Genomic DNA, 13,621 nt, shown 5'->3' on the forward strand with positions numbered 1-13,621 from the left:
TGAATACAGTTTTTTTTAGAATTTCATAATCTATTTCACGTTTAAAGTTCTGCAAAAAAAAATTAAACTGTGGTCCGCCAGCTTTATTATTTTGAGAAAATTCTAATCAACCTCTTCACAAACACAGTAAAATGCAAAAAAAAAATGTTAAATTATAAAAAAATCCAAAATAAAATTTTGGGATTTTGTTCGGCAAGGCGAAACTATGTATCGGTAGGTGTTAATAGTAGAGCACTCTAGTTAGAGTGTGGCCAAGAGGCCATGAAGTATCCAAACGAACATGGAATTTGACGTATACACAATAGAAATTCGTCAAATTTCATGTTCGTTTGGATACATCATGGCCTCTTGGCCACACTCTAACTCCCAGTTAAACTCATTCCGGAACCGGTTCGGATTTCTGAATGGAGTCATTATGGATTCCAAATGAAATGCAACAACCGATTCCGACTCAGAACCGGTTGTTGCATTTGATTTGGAATCCATACTGACTCCATTCAGGATTCCGAATCAAATTCCGAATGGTTTGACCGGGCTAGAGCGCTCTAGTTAATAATGCTTAATATACAGATCATTCTGTATAAATGGCAGCACTGCGAATATACACGGTTAAATAAAACAACCTGCAGAAAAAGTTCTTTTAACTTACTTTTGAGTTGTGCGTCGCTTTCGCACTTATTAGTGTTGTCAAAAACAAAACGAGAGATTCGACTCAGTCGAGGTCTTCCGTGGAGGAACGTACTTTTGAGTTGTTTGGGGTATACTCAAAATTAGGTAAATTCAACTTAAATTTGAGTATAAAAAACCTATCAATGAGTTGTAATTTTTGCCGTGGTTAAATGGAAACTACCTTCAACACGGTTTACCTAATTTTAAGTTCCCCCACGATACCACGAGATTGAGTCAAAGGAACTCAATTTTGGGTAGTTTTTTGTTTCCGTGTAGAAACAGATGTGACATTTCGCACCCCGAGTAAAAAATAATTGAAAAATATCCAAAAATGTTTTGAAATATTTTATAACAGGATAGTGCTGTTTTGAGTTTTGTGGTTTTTTGAGTAGGATGTTACCAACTCGTCCTAGATTAACCACTCGCAAACTACTCCAAGTGTTCCGATGTTTATCAACCAAAAGTATTCCCAAGGATGAAGTCAAATTCACTCACACAATCAATTTGCCGAAGACTAAATTTCCAGCCCGGTTGAGCGCTGAAAAGCGTTTGGAAGTGCAGGATAGGTTGCGAAAGGTATCGACGTGATTAAGTTCAGTGACCTAGGTTTTAGTATAAACTTCGTTCGTATTGTTTTAGACCAGTTTCAGTGAATTGTATCGTTGGCAGCGGGAAAATTTATCAATCGAGCAGGAATTCACACTACACGATGGTCCTCCGTATGCCAACGGGGACCTACACATGGGCCATGCGGTTAATAAAATACTAAAAGATTTGATTCTGAAACATAAAATTGCATCCGGTACAAAGGTCCATTACGTTCCTGGATGGGACTGTCATGGGTTACCGATAGAGCTGAAAGCACTTGATGCCTACCACAAAAAATGTACAGACAAGGTGAAGCAATTGGATCCACTGAAGATTCGCTCATTGGCTAGGACTTTTGCACAGGAAACGATCGGTAAGCAGAGGACCGAATTTGAGCAATGGGGCGTGACGGCTGACTGGACAGAAAAGCGGTCCTGGTATCGAACTTTGGATTCGAGTTACATAACAGCTCAGCTTAAGTTGTTCGCGGAGCTGTTCGAGAAAGGTCTCATTTATAGAGATTTGAAACCGGTTTATTGGTCCCCCTCGTCGAAGTCTGCCCTAGCGGAAGCTGAACTCGAATATGACGAAACTCACAAAAGTCCTTCCCTATATTTGCTGATGAATGTAAATCGGGTGGACGGATGCTCAGAAATTCAAACAAGACTGCAGTCGGGCGAAAAAATTGCTGCAGTTATTTGGACAACGACCCCTTGGACGCTGCCAGCAAATCAAGCAATCTGTTTTAATCCAAATTTGGAGTACAGTTTGGTCGAAGCCGAAGGCATGGAAGAATTGCTGTTGATTGGTTCCGAGTTGGTTTCCTACGTTTCGGCTCAAGCTAGCATTAATTTGAAAAAGGTGTTGGATATTTCGGGGATGCAACTAGAATCGGCAAGGTACGACCATCCAATCAATGGAGAGAGTTTACCCTTCTTAGCAGCAGCACACGTAAAAGCCGAGAAGGGTACGGGTTTGGTGCATACCGCTCCAGCCCACGGACCAGATGACTTTCTGATATTTCTCACACACAAGATTCCTATCAAATCTTTGATTGACGAGTCCGGCTGCTACAACGATCTCAGTCCGGATTTTTTGAAGGGAAAGTTTGCACTTACAGATGGTAACCAATTGGTTTTAAATCGTCTGCAAAGAGTTACATTGGTTTGTGGAAGCATTGAGCATTCCTATCCGATCGATTGGCGTACCAAGGAACCAGTCCTGTTGAGGGCTAGCGAGCAATGGTTTATCAACACCGATCGGCTCAAAGAATCAGCACTGGAAGCTGTTGAAGAGGTGAGCATTTTTCCTCGAACTTCAGCGGAAGTTAGCAAAAAGGTTCTTCGTGGGCAACTGCAGAAACGTGCCTATTGGTGCATATCGAGGCAACGATCTTGGGGTGTACCGATTCCGGTGGTTTACGATCGCCGATCTATGAAACCGATCGTTCACTCGGGAATTATCGAAAATCTTATTTATAAACTAGAACAAACCGGAGGTATTGATTTCTGGTGGACCTCGAAAATGCACGAGCTTGTCCCGCAGCATGTGCTCACCGAACTGAATCTTTCGGCTGAGGATTTAGTTAAAGGCAGTGACATTCTGGATATTTGGTTTGATTCAGGAATCTCGTGGCTTAGTGTGTTGGGTAGAAATCGAACGGCAGATCTCTATCTGGAAGGACTGGATCAGTTCACAGGATGGTTTCAGTCTTCCCTGTTGACGAGTGTAGCTGCCCGCGGTCAGAGTCCCTATCGGGCCATTTTCGTGCATGGGTTTGCTGTTGACGAAAATGGTTCGAAAATGTCCAAATCACTTGGCAACATCATTTCGCCGAAGGAAATCGTTAAACAGTATGGGTGCGACGCGCTTCGATGGTGGGTAGCAGCTCATGCGATCCAAAATACCTCAATTCCAGTGAGCCACAAACTGCTCACTGCTTCTGCAGAGAATGTGCAGAAAATTCGTGGCATCATGAGGTATTTACTGGGGGTTATTTCTACAAGGGGACAGGTCAAATCTGATGCGTCCTGTTTGAACCACATGGATCGGTATTATTTACAACAATTGCAAAAATTGCATGATACGGTAAGTGAAGGTAAATATTAAACACTGCAAGATTTTTTACAAGCGCATTATCGTTTTTTATCAGATTTTCACACTGTACGATTCGTACCAATACAACAAAGCATCCGCCATCATTTTAACATTTTGCACCTCGACACTATCTGGTTTCTATCTGCACCTGATCAAGGATCGCCTTTACTGTGGACTAGATGAGCAGTACCACAGTCTTCAAGCTATTCTCGCTCAAACATTTAACATATTGTGTAAAGTTCTGTGGCCAATTACACCGTTTCTGGTGGAAGAGAGTTGGTCCTACCATAAAGGTAACTCCGAATTTTAATTATCCTTATTCTCCAAAAAAAAACCTTATTCTAAATCTCCCGACAGCTGAGGAACCGTTTTATAAATCATGCCATCAATTGAAACCAGCAATTGAATTCGCCAACTGCGCTACCACACCAGCCATAGTTGAGCAAGCCCTAGATTTGAAACGACACATCTTCCAGCAGCAACACATGGAAATTAATGCGTGGCTTCTAACGGTGGACATCTCGTTACCGAAGAGTTCACTACTACTACTGCAGAAGCTACACCCTACGTTGAATCGACCATGCAGTGATTCTGAGCTTACAGAAATTTTGCAAGTTGGAGCGGTTTGCTTACGAGAATCATCCGACGATGGTATGGCTATCAAAATCGACAAGTTGGACAGTCAGCTATGCCCCCGCTGCAGGCGTTTCGTATTGGATACAGAGCATAGTTCTATTTGCCAACGATGTGAGACGGTACTAAAGGCAAAGTCTTTGTGATAATTAAAAATGTACATAGAAAGGAAATATAATAAATTGTAAGAAGTTAATTTAAGCATCGATAAATTGATATTATGTCCCATGTTATGTAAAGCATTTCCCAAATCGTTGACTACGAATATTCTCGATTTCTCTTCAAAACCCCTCGGCTCCTCCAGTATAATCCATCATTAATGTTCTCTACATACATTAGACCGTTTAGTTCCTCTGCGTACTTAAGTTATTTAGCTCCAAAATTCTCAGATAGTTCCTAGCGGTTATACTCTACTCCGATTGTGAATTCCCGGCGGCGAAGCGATGTTGTACTGGTGGAGCGTAACGTCCCGACTACCGCAACCGATGCAGATACTTTCCGAAGCAGAAACCGTGATGTGATGTGGCGAACGCTCTAGGAATCCTAAACAAAAGTCCTCCGATAATTCATGTGCCCATAAAAAAAGTTCGGGGTTATCATGACAAAATTACAGATATGCCAAGACTCACGCGTTGAAAACGGCCTATGATGGAAACAAAACATGGAATTGAACTGCAAGTCTCTTAGTTTCATGTGAATCAACCTAATCCTGCACGGGTTACAAACTTGACATTTCTAGGTATGCTTTGCGCACTGTAAGAACTTTGATTGGAGGGACAGAATGTGTAGAAAAGCGCGTATCGCGCACCTACATTCTACCAGAGCGACGACACATCAATAAAGCTGGGAGTCGGTGTTACAGTGCGGCACAAAGCTAACGCAAGACCAAGAAGCAGGCGATCAGCGATGGGATGACTGTAGTGAGGATCAATGACCCTTTCTTCAACTACAGCATCATAAACGTACACTGGCCATGAAGCGCAAGGATAAGTTTTTGTTTCACTGCTGGAGCGCGTCTATGATAGCAAATTGACACAAAAACCTGTCATTAGCTCCCGAAAAATTTATTGCAATGGCGTAGTAGCTAGGGGTGTTCGTTAAAATGTACCTAATATTTTAATAGAATTTTCGAAGTTCTTACGGAACAAATTATGTTCTGAGAATATTTTTTAAGACTCTTGTAGTGAAAATTGTCGGCAGTCCTCGGCATCTACCGGTAGGCCCAGTGAGCTAGGCTAGGCCACCACCGGGGACTACATCGAGGTGGTAGCGGGGAAGCGGGTAGCTAAATGGATCACAAAAGCAAGCGTCGATATCGGCAGAATTCACAGTCTCGGAGTAGGGTACACTCACTACCGGAGACTATCCGAGTATATTGTTACAAAGTAGGGCATCGGTGCCGTGAGAAATCCCATCACCGCTCGAAGAAACGAGTTTCGGTAACAGGAGAAATTCCGCCGCCAGGGACCTCTCAGTCGGAGTAAGATAAGTAAACCGCCGGGGACTATCCGAGTAGATCGCGAAAAAGCTGGGAGCTAAATGGCTCACGAAACCGGAGCTAAATGGCTCACAAAATTAGAAGCTAAGTGGCTTGCGGTAATTTACCGATGGGGAACGTCCGAGTTAAGTGGCTAAAGGACTCAAGTACACAGAGCATTTAAATGACGTAATAGATGCAGAGAACGACGAAAAGCAAGAGATAGGACGGGAACTAAATGGATGGATCAGGCGAGCGAGTCAATATGAAAGCATAACAAGCTGCTACAAAGTTCTACTTTTATGTAGTTCCGCTTCCGTGGTGAACAGAAGTAGTAATAATGTGTTAAGTGGTTAAGCACGTAAGTGAATCTCACACAGTGCTAAAACACTACTGGCAGTCGAAGCACAGACTAACAGACATAACAGTATGAGGGAATTCCCTCAAAAAACATCGATCCGACAATTTTTCCAGAACACTAGCTCCACCTTTTATTCACAGTCCCAAACACTTATTTACTGATGGTGGGTTACCCCTCAGTTTTGGGAACAATTTTTCACTAGTGGTCTATCCCCCACATACTTGTTCATATGTCAGTGGCGCCATAATTTCAAATGTGGCCACAGTCCCAACTACAAATATATTTAAAATGACCGTTAAAGCGGGCGAAGCATTGTTTTCGAGTGTTATGTCTGTTAGTCTGTGGTCGAAGTGCGACGTTGCAATTAGTGCACAGCCGTATAGCGTATCGCCCGATAACGGTAACAATGTGGTGGACAGTGCAGGGATTGCGGAAATCCAAGTGATTGACGGTTTCCCTGTCCAAGAGGTGATGGATGTACTTTTGTGCTTCCTCAAGGTGGACACCAGAGCAGCAATGCAATCAGATGCTGGTCGCACGAACCGACTCGTTAGTCGGACGAACGCCGGTTGTTATAGGAGGAAACTTTAACGTTTGAGCCGTGGGAGGGGTAGCAAGCAGACCAACGCAAGAGGTTGCAGTTTGATGAAGGCCCTGACGAAGCTGGATGTAAGGTTGTGCTACGATGACTCCGCTAGCACATTCCGTAAAGACGATCACTGATCCATCATCGATGTAACATTCTGCAGTTTGTCGCTGACGGATTGCTAACTAGTTCACACATAACGACCACCAGGCGATCCACTACGCCATTGGTTGGTGAAACTGTATTGTAACGCGGCAGATTTCGACAAGGACACTTCGTGCAGACAGCACCGCCTAAATTCTTAATGCTATCGGAAGCACTAACGAGGGTATTTGACGTAACAATGCCGAGATACTTGGAACCGAGGAGCATCCAGCGTTTAATGTATTGGGGGAATGAAAGGCTCATCACGCTTTGTGCTGCCTGCCTAAAAGCCAGAAGACGTGTTCAGAGAGCAAGATGAGATGTAGTCAGAGAAGAGTGAATGGTAATATTCCGGCCGACCAGTGCCGCTTTTAACTGTGAGATAGTACTGAGTCGATTGGCTATAAGGAGCTGTACAGAGAAGTAGACGCCAACTCCTGGGGCAATGCTAGCCGTGCCGTGTTGGTCAAGCTCAAGGATCCAACGATGCCAGCTGAAAGGTACGCTAACAAATTGAAGACCATCGTGGAGGATTTCTCACCGAAGCACCACCCAAATGCATGGCAGCTTACACCATATGTGACAATCGGGCCTCCAATAACGGGTTCTTTACGGTGGCAAAAAGACCCGTAGCGAAGTTCCCGGTCCAGACGGTATGTCCAACGTGGCCCTGAAGACCGCGATCCTGGTGTTTCCGGACATGTTCAAGACAGTGCTATAGGAATGTCTGATCGAATCGATGAACGATCCAGAATATGGAAAATCCAGAAGAGAAAACAAGGGAAACCACCAGGAGATCCAGCATTGTATCGGCCAATATGTCTGCTTGATACTCTTGGTGAACTTCTGGAAAGGGTCATCCTAAATAGGCTGGTGAAATACGCTGAAAATGAGTTATAGCAGAGGTAGTTTGGATTCCGAAAAGGGATTTGAACGCTAGATCGATGTGAAGAACGTATTCAAAAGAGCCAGCTGAGCACAGATGCAACTGGCTTACCACAAGAGGGAGTTAGTGCTATAAAGAAATTTAACAATGCGTGCGCTGAAGCCGCTGGGTGCGATGGTAGACGATCGGTTAAATTTTAATAGCCGCGTCGACTATTTGGGTAAGAAAGCAGTGAGGACAATTAACGCATTGGCGAGGATTATGCCGAACATCGAAGGAGCAAGATGTAGCAAGCGGAACCGGACGAATTTAACTAATGACTGTTCGTGTTGAGAGCGACGATACCATTGGAAGCGGTATGCGCCATTGCCGGAATGATCTCCATCTGCATCACTATGATCATGTGGAATAGCGGAGGAATACACGAAATGTAAAGAGATTTGCTTGAGCGGACTTGTCGGGGAACTCTCCGTCGGTGTAATCTAAGTCCATCGCCGGAGAATAAATGAGCAGTGTGATGGGAAGTACTGGTTTCGGATCGTCGGGGCGCCAGCGTATCGGAAGTTACACCCCACCCGGAATCACTGGACCGACCTCGGCATCCTACTAGTTTGTCCGCGGATGAGGAAATTAGCAAGAAAACAGTGGACATCATGCTGCAAGGCCTATAGGTCTACAGGAGACACTCTGAAAACTCCTAGAAAGAATAATCCTTAACAGAGGCTGACCAAATGCACGGAGAGTGAGCGCGGTCTGTGGAAGTTATTTTGGACAGTGCTCGAGAGTGTTGAAGCGAAGAGGAAATCGATACTGTTCTGTGGTAAACGAAATGTGAAGAATGCGGGAAGCCATCGCCGCAGCGCTGCACAGATTGAAAATCTCCGACTATCGATATCACAGCTCGAAAAGTTAGTTCCAGGGCAGAGCGCTGCTGTGCGAGACGAGTGAAGGTCAGAAGTAAATGCATATCACAGCAGGCGTTCCTCAGAGATTCATTCTCGGGTCAACTCTCTGGAACGGGATGTACGATGAAGTATTTACACAGTGGCTTCTCAGAAAAGTAAAAATCGTGGGTTTCGCTCATGACGTGTCACTAACGGTGAAGGGTGAGACACTTGACGGCGTTAATAGACGTGATCGTGAGATGGATGAACGAGGTCAAGCTCTAGATAATTCACCACAAGACGGAGATTGTAATTGGTCAGCAACTGCAAAGTGGTTCAGTGGATGCAGTTCGACGTCAGAGGATACGTGGTTGCATCGAAACATGCACTGAAGCAATCGGGGGTGTTGATCGACGACCGGGAGTGATAATTCATCAACCATGGACCCTATTCTCACAGTCACGTAACTTGGTGACTAGAAGAAAATTTTCCTCTAGTCACTAGGTGACGTGACTGTGAGAATAGGGCCCCATGTCAACTACTCCTGCGAAAAGTTGGCGCATGCAACGCACGCAATAGCGAGAATCATGCCAGTCTTTGGAGACAGCATGCATTATCGTCGGGGTGATCCCCAACTGCATCACGCTGCCGGAGGATATCGAGTGCTACAATCAAAGAAACACCAAAAACGTGAACAAGATGGTGAGAATCGATTCGATTGCAAGATGGCAACAGGCATGTCGACGTGGTTCAACAGAAAGAACGGAAATGTGAACTTCCACCTGACACAGCTTCGGTCAGGCCACGGCTGCTTCAGGAAGTATCTTCATCGGTTCGGACACGCAACGTCACCGTTATGTCAGGAGTGTGAGAAAGTCGAGGAGATACCGGATCACGTGGTCTTCGAATGTCCGAGGTTCGATGCGATACGCAGAGAGATGTCGGACATCAACCCGTATGATGTCTACAGAATAACTAGCGACGCAAGCACGTAGAACCCGGTCTGGTGACAAAATTCATGACTGCCTTACAAAGGACACTACCAATTGCGGGTCGTCGGGCACCAGCGAACCGGACGCCATGCTTCACCGAAATAGCCGGGCGGACCTCGGCACCTGGCTGGTTGGCTCGGTTTCGGGAGAATTTCTCTCGCCGAAAAGTTCTCCGTCGGAGTAGGCTAAATGATACGAGAATCAGGGTTTCTGGTCCCCACTGGGGGGTTACGAGGTCGACGAAGTTGGGGTTATTCGGGACATGGTTTGTGGTGAATTGTGTAAGTATTTCGAAAATTGTGGAATTTGTATAGACAAGCAAGAATGTGTCAGCCTCAGTCGACGCAGGAGAGATTTACATTGCGAAGGGATGACAGTCGATATCTAGGCATTGCGTGAAGCGTAGGTGTGACAACTGCAAAAATACTTTGTGGAAAGTACTATTCTATTTACCACTAGGCGGAATTGAACAAGCGGACTTAGCGCGGAGCGAACACTTTATAGGTTTTCGTAGGAAAAGAAACGCTGGTATAAAATCTTATCTAGATCTAACAAGTACCAATCGACATGGAGTCAATCAAACAGTTTATGCAGCGAAGCGTAATTATAGTGTACTTCATCTAGCGCAGGCGAGCTACAACCTTAACTGCAATCTACAGATTTGAAATTTTCAAAATGGAAGTTTGGGACTGCTGTTCGGGCAATAGTGACAACTGTAAAAGTTGCGTCAAATGTCTCAAGATCAACAGCCAGCACCATTAGCGAGGATGCTACTCCAAAGGACGGAGTGCTCACACGCGTGACCAGTAAGGGCAAGAATGCAAGAAACAACTTCGGGCCTATTCTCAAGGATAGTGCCCACAACTGCGAATATTAAAGGTTACGGACTTTTACAATCGCTAGAGAAAAATAGACAAATCTTGGCGGTCGAAGACACAGTTGGTGAGAAACAAATGTATCCCCGAAAGACGATACCAATTTCATCGTTTTTATTTTTTACAGATTCATTCATTTGTGTTCTCCACAATAATGTTCCCTCATCTTCATGTAAACTGTTGAAATAAAAAACCATTGGCGTGGTGTTCTTCCAGCGGTAAACTCGCTGGTTAAACTTTATTTTTTCCATTGATTAATCTTGCTTCCCCCTACTTCGTACAAACTGTGATCGTCCGTTCACTTGTAATTTAAATATTGTCAGCAAATTTTTTATGAGTGAATAATGAAGAATACAATAAAAACTGTTTCGCTGATTCGCTAATTCACTTTGATAACCTTCATAAAATTGATTTCCTACTTTGCTGGTGCTGCGGCACTAGCCGCGTTCGTGGGAGTTGTAACATCAATTGCAGTAGCCGCAACAGCAGCAGCAGCAGTACTGGGTGTAGCAGAAGTTTCAGTAGTAGTAGCAGCAGTAGCCGCGGCAACAACCGCAGCTATCGTAGTTGTCGTAGTGGGGGCCATAGTTACAGCTGCCGCTGGGCTAGCTGCTGTTGTTACAGGAGCAACTACAGCAGCTACCGAAGCAGGAGCAACCGTACTAACAGGAGCAGGTACAGCAGCCTTAGTTGTCGTACCGTACGAGTATGGCTGGAATGCCTCCCCGTCATCACCCTCTTCCTCCTCGCCGTCGGTTTCGAATGTATTGTCCGGGATGTCATACAGGCGGATCATCGGTTTGTTGGGGTCCTTCATGATCAAATACTTGCCATCCTTTTGCTTCATGCAGATGTCAATGATACAGCGTAAAATACCCCAAGCATTGTCCATGCTAAGGTTGATCTGGTTGGCAAATTCCTGTGGTTTAAACTGTTGCGTTCCGAGAATAACATGTCGGGATGAATCACGAACATGGGCACGAGAAACATAACCGAACTTGATTTGATCAGAACCGGCCAACATTGCCTGTATAGTCCATTTCGCCAACTTGCATGAATTGTTGCGCAACTCATTGGCCAGTACTGCTCCGCGCTGTGTATCAAGCTTCTGACGCCACTCAACCCCGTTGGCAAGCTTCGAATCCCACTCATTTAGAGCCTTTATCGTCAGGAATTGAGTGTCCCCTTGTGGAGTCTGCAGAACAGCATCGTGCTCACAACGGGCGACCAGTTCGATTCCGTTATTCAAATCCCATTTGCGATAGCGGTAGGCAACGCTCGCCACTTCGCCATCTTCATCATCTCCAATAAAGGGATTCGGATCGTCGAACTTGAACTTGGCTTCCTTCGCACCACTCTTCAGAACTTGCTGGCTGAAATTATGATTGATGAATGTTGCCTCAATAGCTAGATTCCTTGGTGAATTTAGCGAATTACCATCCTCCTGTGGAGGTTCAATAGCCGTTTCGTTAACAGTCAACAGATCGAACTCGGTGTTATCTCGTTTATCCATGAACAATTTCTCTCCAATCTTTTCGATTACTATGTCCCAAGAGTAGTAAGAACGTGTGCAGCACATAATAGTTGCCAAAATCGCATCAGTAGCATACACATTTCCGTGCGTCTTCGACAACTGCCGAATGATCGGATCGTCGGTGGTTGTGACGGTGTGGAAGATTCTATCCACACGCTGCAACGGTCGTTCATTCTTGACATTGACACGATCGTAGACCTTATCGTAGTATTCCAGCGTACCGCAAGTGCTGATATCTTCTCCTTCTTTCACGCTTGGCAACGAAAGTTTGGACAATCGAGGGAAATCCATCTCCTCGATTGTCACCCAATCCGGACGGACGGTAACCGATGCATCGCGAATCTTCGGCGGAGGACCACGATTGCCCCATTTGCGAGTAGTTCCGCGTCTCTGATCTCGACCCTTGTTGGAATTCTTGGAAAGTGCAGTCATTCCGCCGGCTTGCATTCCACCACGCCCTCCACGACCGCGACCACTAGAAAACAGTTGATTTTACTTGAAAACCATTATGAATTAACTCAGATCTTACCGCTGGTTTCTCAGATTTCCACGGAAACGACCGCGTTGATGTGGCGGCTTCTGAATTCGAGCACTATCCACCAGATGGAATGTTGTTTCATCTTCTTCGTGGTAGTAAGCATACTGACTGCCACCTCCAAACTGCGAATTGTATTTATCTGAAATTAATGTTTTGTTATAGTTTATAGATTTTGAGTACTATTTTGAGGTTAATGTATTACTCGGATATTTCTTATCGGTTTGAGCCGTTCCCGCCCAATCCGAAATCTTGCCCAAGCGATCGCTCTTGCTAAACGGCTGATACGGAATATCCTTAAACGCATCCGGAAGTTCGCAGGGACCTGTAATGACATTCGAAATCGCCGGTAGCGAAAAGTTACAACTCGACACTGAAAGCTGCTTACGAGGTGCGACCTAGCTTCGTACTTACCCCAACCTTCCTCGTTGAATTGAAGCTGTGGAGCTTCGAAGATAGCCGATTCCGGCGTACAGGTGATGGTCTCACTCATCTTAGGATGTGGTGGACCGTTTCGGTTTCAATATAAACGGATTAAACGAGAATTTTTGATTTTTATCCCTTTGCAGACACGAGAAAAATTGCCGAACGTGGCTGAGTTGATGAAAGGAGCGATTTGACAAATGGTTGTCAAAATACGAAAATGCACAACTTGGTGCTATCATGTTGGTAGCGGATTTTTGTGCAACCGTGAAATATTTCAGTCAATGTCAAAATGCAGCCATTTCACGAGTAGTTATTCAGAAGGTCCTAATTGGTACGTCATTTCTTTACCAAATTAGGTCGTTTGATGATTTTTGTATTGACTTCTCGACAAACATATCAACGCTTTTTCTTGAAAAGGGCGATACTAGCAGTGATACCATTCAAAGAAAATCAACAGTGAATATTTCCATGGTTTATTTTCTATTTAAGAACTATTGTGTTTTTTACATCCTAGATTGCATGATTCAGTGATCGAAACCCAAAACTTCATAAAGTATTTGAAATTATTAAATTAAAATTTGTTTTTGCTATTGAAATTGACAAAATGATAGTATCGCCCCTTTGGCGATTGTTTACTTTTTCGGTAACACTTATCAGCATTGAAGTATCGCCCTTACGTTTTTTTACAATAACTACCGTTTTACACCACCGATTTCGACCGGGTTTTTTCAATAGCGATCATTGTTACTATTTACAGCTGGTATCAGCTTGATAATCCTAAAAAATACGAAAATAACAGTTTCGCCTCTAAACTGCCAGCAAAAAAGTATCGTCCTGTTTGGTTGCATGGAGCGTGGAGGGCGAAACTTTAAATAAACAAACAAAAATACAGTTTCGTTGTATTTTTTGCTGTAGTTTAAGAAAGCAGTATCGT

General features: G+C 44.4%; 2 protein-coding genes across 2 annotated transcripts; one reads left to right on the top strand and one right to left on the bottom strand.

Moving 5' to 3' along the window:
* The first annotated feature begins 974 nt into the window (after nt 1–974).
* On the top strand, nt 975–4,188 carry LOC131677315 (isoleucine--tRNA ligase, mitochondrial). The gene is made up of 4 exons (XM_058957053.1): nt 975–1,245; nt 1,309–3,345; nt 3,410–3,647; nt 3,712–4,188. Exons 1-4 carry the CDS (start codon nt 1,063–1,065, stop codon nt 4,131–4,133), a joined length of 2,880 nt encoding a protein of 959 aa, XP_058813036.1. The 5' UTR covers nt 975–1,062; the 3' UTR covers nt 4,134–4,188.
* Nucleotides 4,189–10,394: 6,206 nt separating this feature from the next.
* LOC131677316 (eukaryotic translation initiation factor 3 subunit D) lies at nt 10,395–12,885 on the bottom strand. Its single transcript, XM_058957054.1, has 4 exons — nt 12,676–12,885; nt 12,467–12,586; nt 12,256–12,403; nt 10,395–12,201 (listed from the first exon to the last, which is right to left on the bottom strand). The coding sequence occupies exons 1-4, from the start codon at nt 12,752–12,754 to the stop codon at nt 10,608–10,610; spliced, it is 1,941 nt and encodes a 646-aa protein (XP_058813037.1). The 5' UTR covers nt 12,755–12,885; the 3' UTR covers nt 10,395–10,607.
* Between the last annotated feature and the right edge of the window lie 736 nt (nt 12,886–13,621).

Source organism: Topomyia yanbarensis, chromosome 1 (genome assembly GCF_030247195.1).
Source record: "Topomyia yanbarensis strain Yona2022 chromosome 1, ASM3024719v1, whole genome shotgun sequence".
NCBI lineage: Eukaryota > Metazoa > Arthropoda > Insecta > Diptera > Culicidae > Topomyia > Topomyia yanbarensis.

What these genes read in the sequence shown, in the direction of transcription:
- LOC131677315 (XM_058957053.1), top strand. Translation starts at nt 1,063, where the DNA reads ATGTTACCAACTCGTCCTAGATTAACCACTCGCAAACTACTCCAAGTG. An exon ending in TGCAGGATAGGTTGCGAAAG is followed by an intron (nt 1,246 to 1,308) that starts GTATCGACGTGA and finishes GTATTGTTTTAG; the next exon opens with ACCAGTTTCAGTGAATTGTA. An exon ending in GAGTTGGTCCTACCATAAAG is followed by an intron (nt 3,648 to 3,711) that starts GTAACTCCGAAT and finishes ATCTCCCGACAG; the next exon opens with CTGAGGAACCGTTTTATAAA.
- LOC131677316 (XM_058957054.1), bottom strand. Translation starts at nt 12,754, where the DNA reads ATGAGTGAGACCATCACCTGTACGCCGGAATCGGCTATCTTCGAAGCT. An exon ending in ATTCAACGAGGAAGGTTGGG is followed by an intron (nt 12,587 to 12,675) that starts GTAAGTACGAAG and finishes ATGTCATTACAG; the next exon opens with GTCCCTGCGAACTTCCGGAT. An exon ending in GGAAATCTGAGAAACCAGCG is followed by an intron (nt 12,202 to 12,255) that starts GTAAGATCTGAG and finishes ACTGTTTTCTAG; the next exon opens with TGGTCGCGGTCGTGGAGGGC.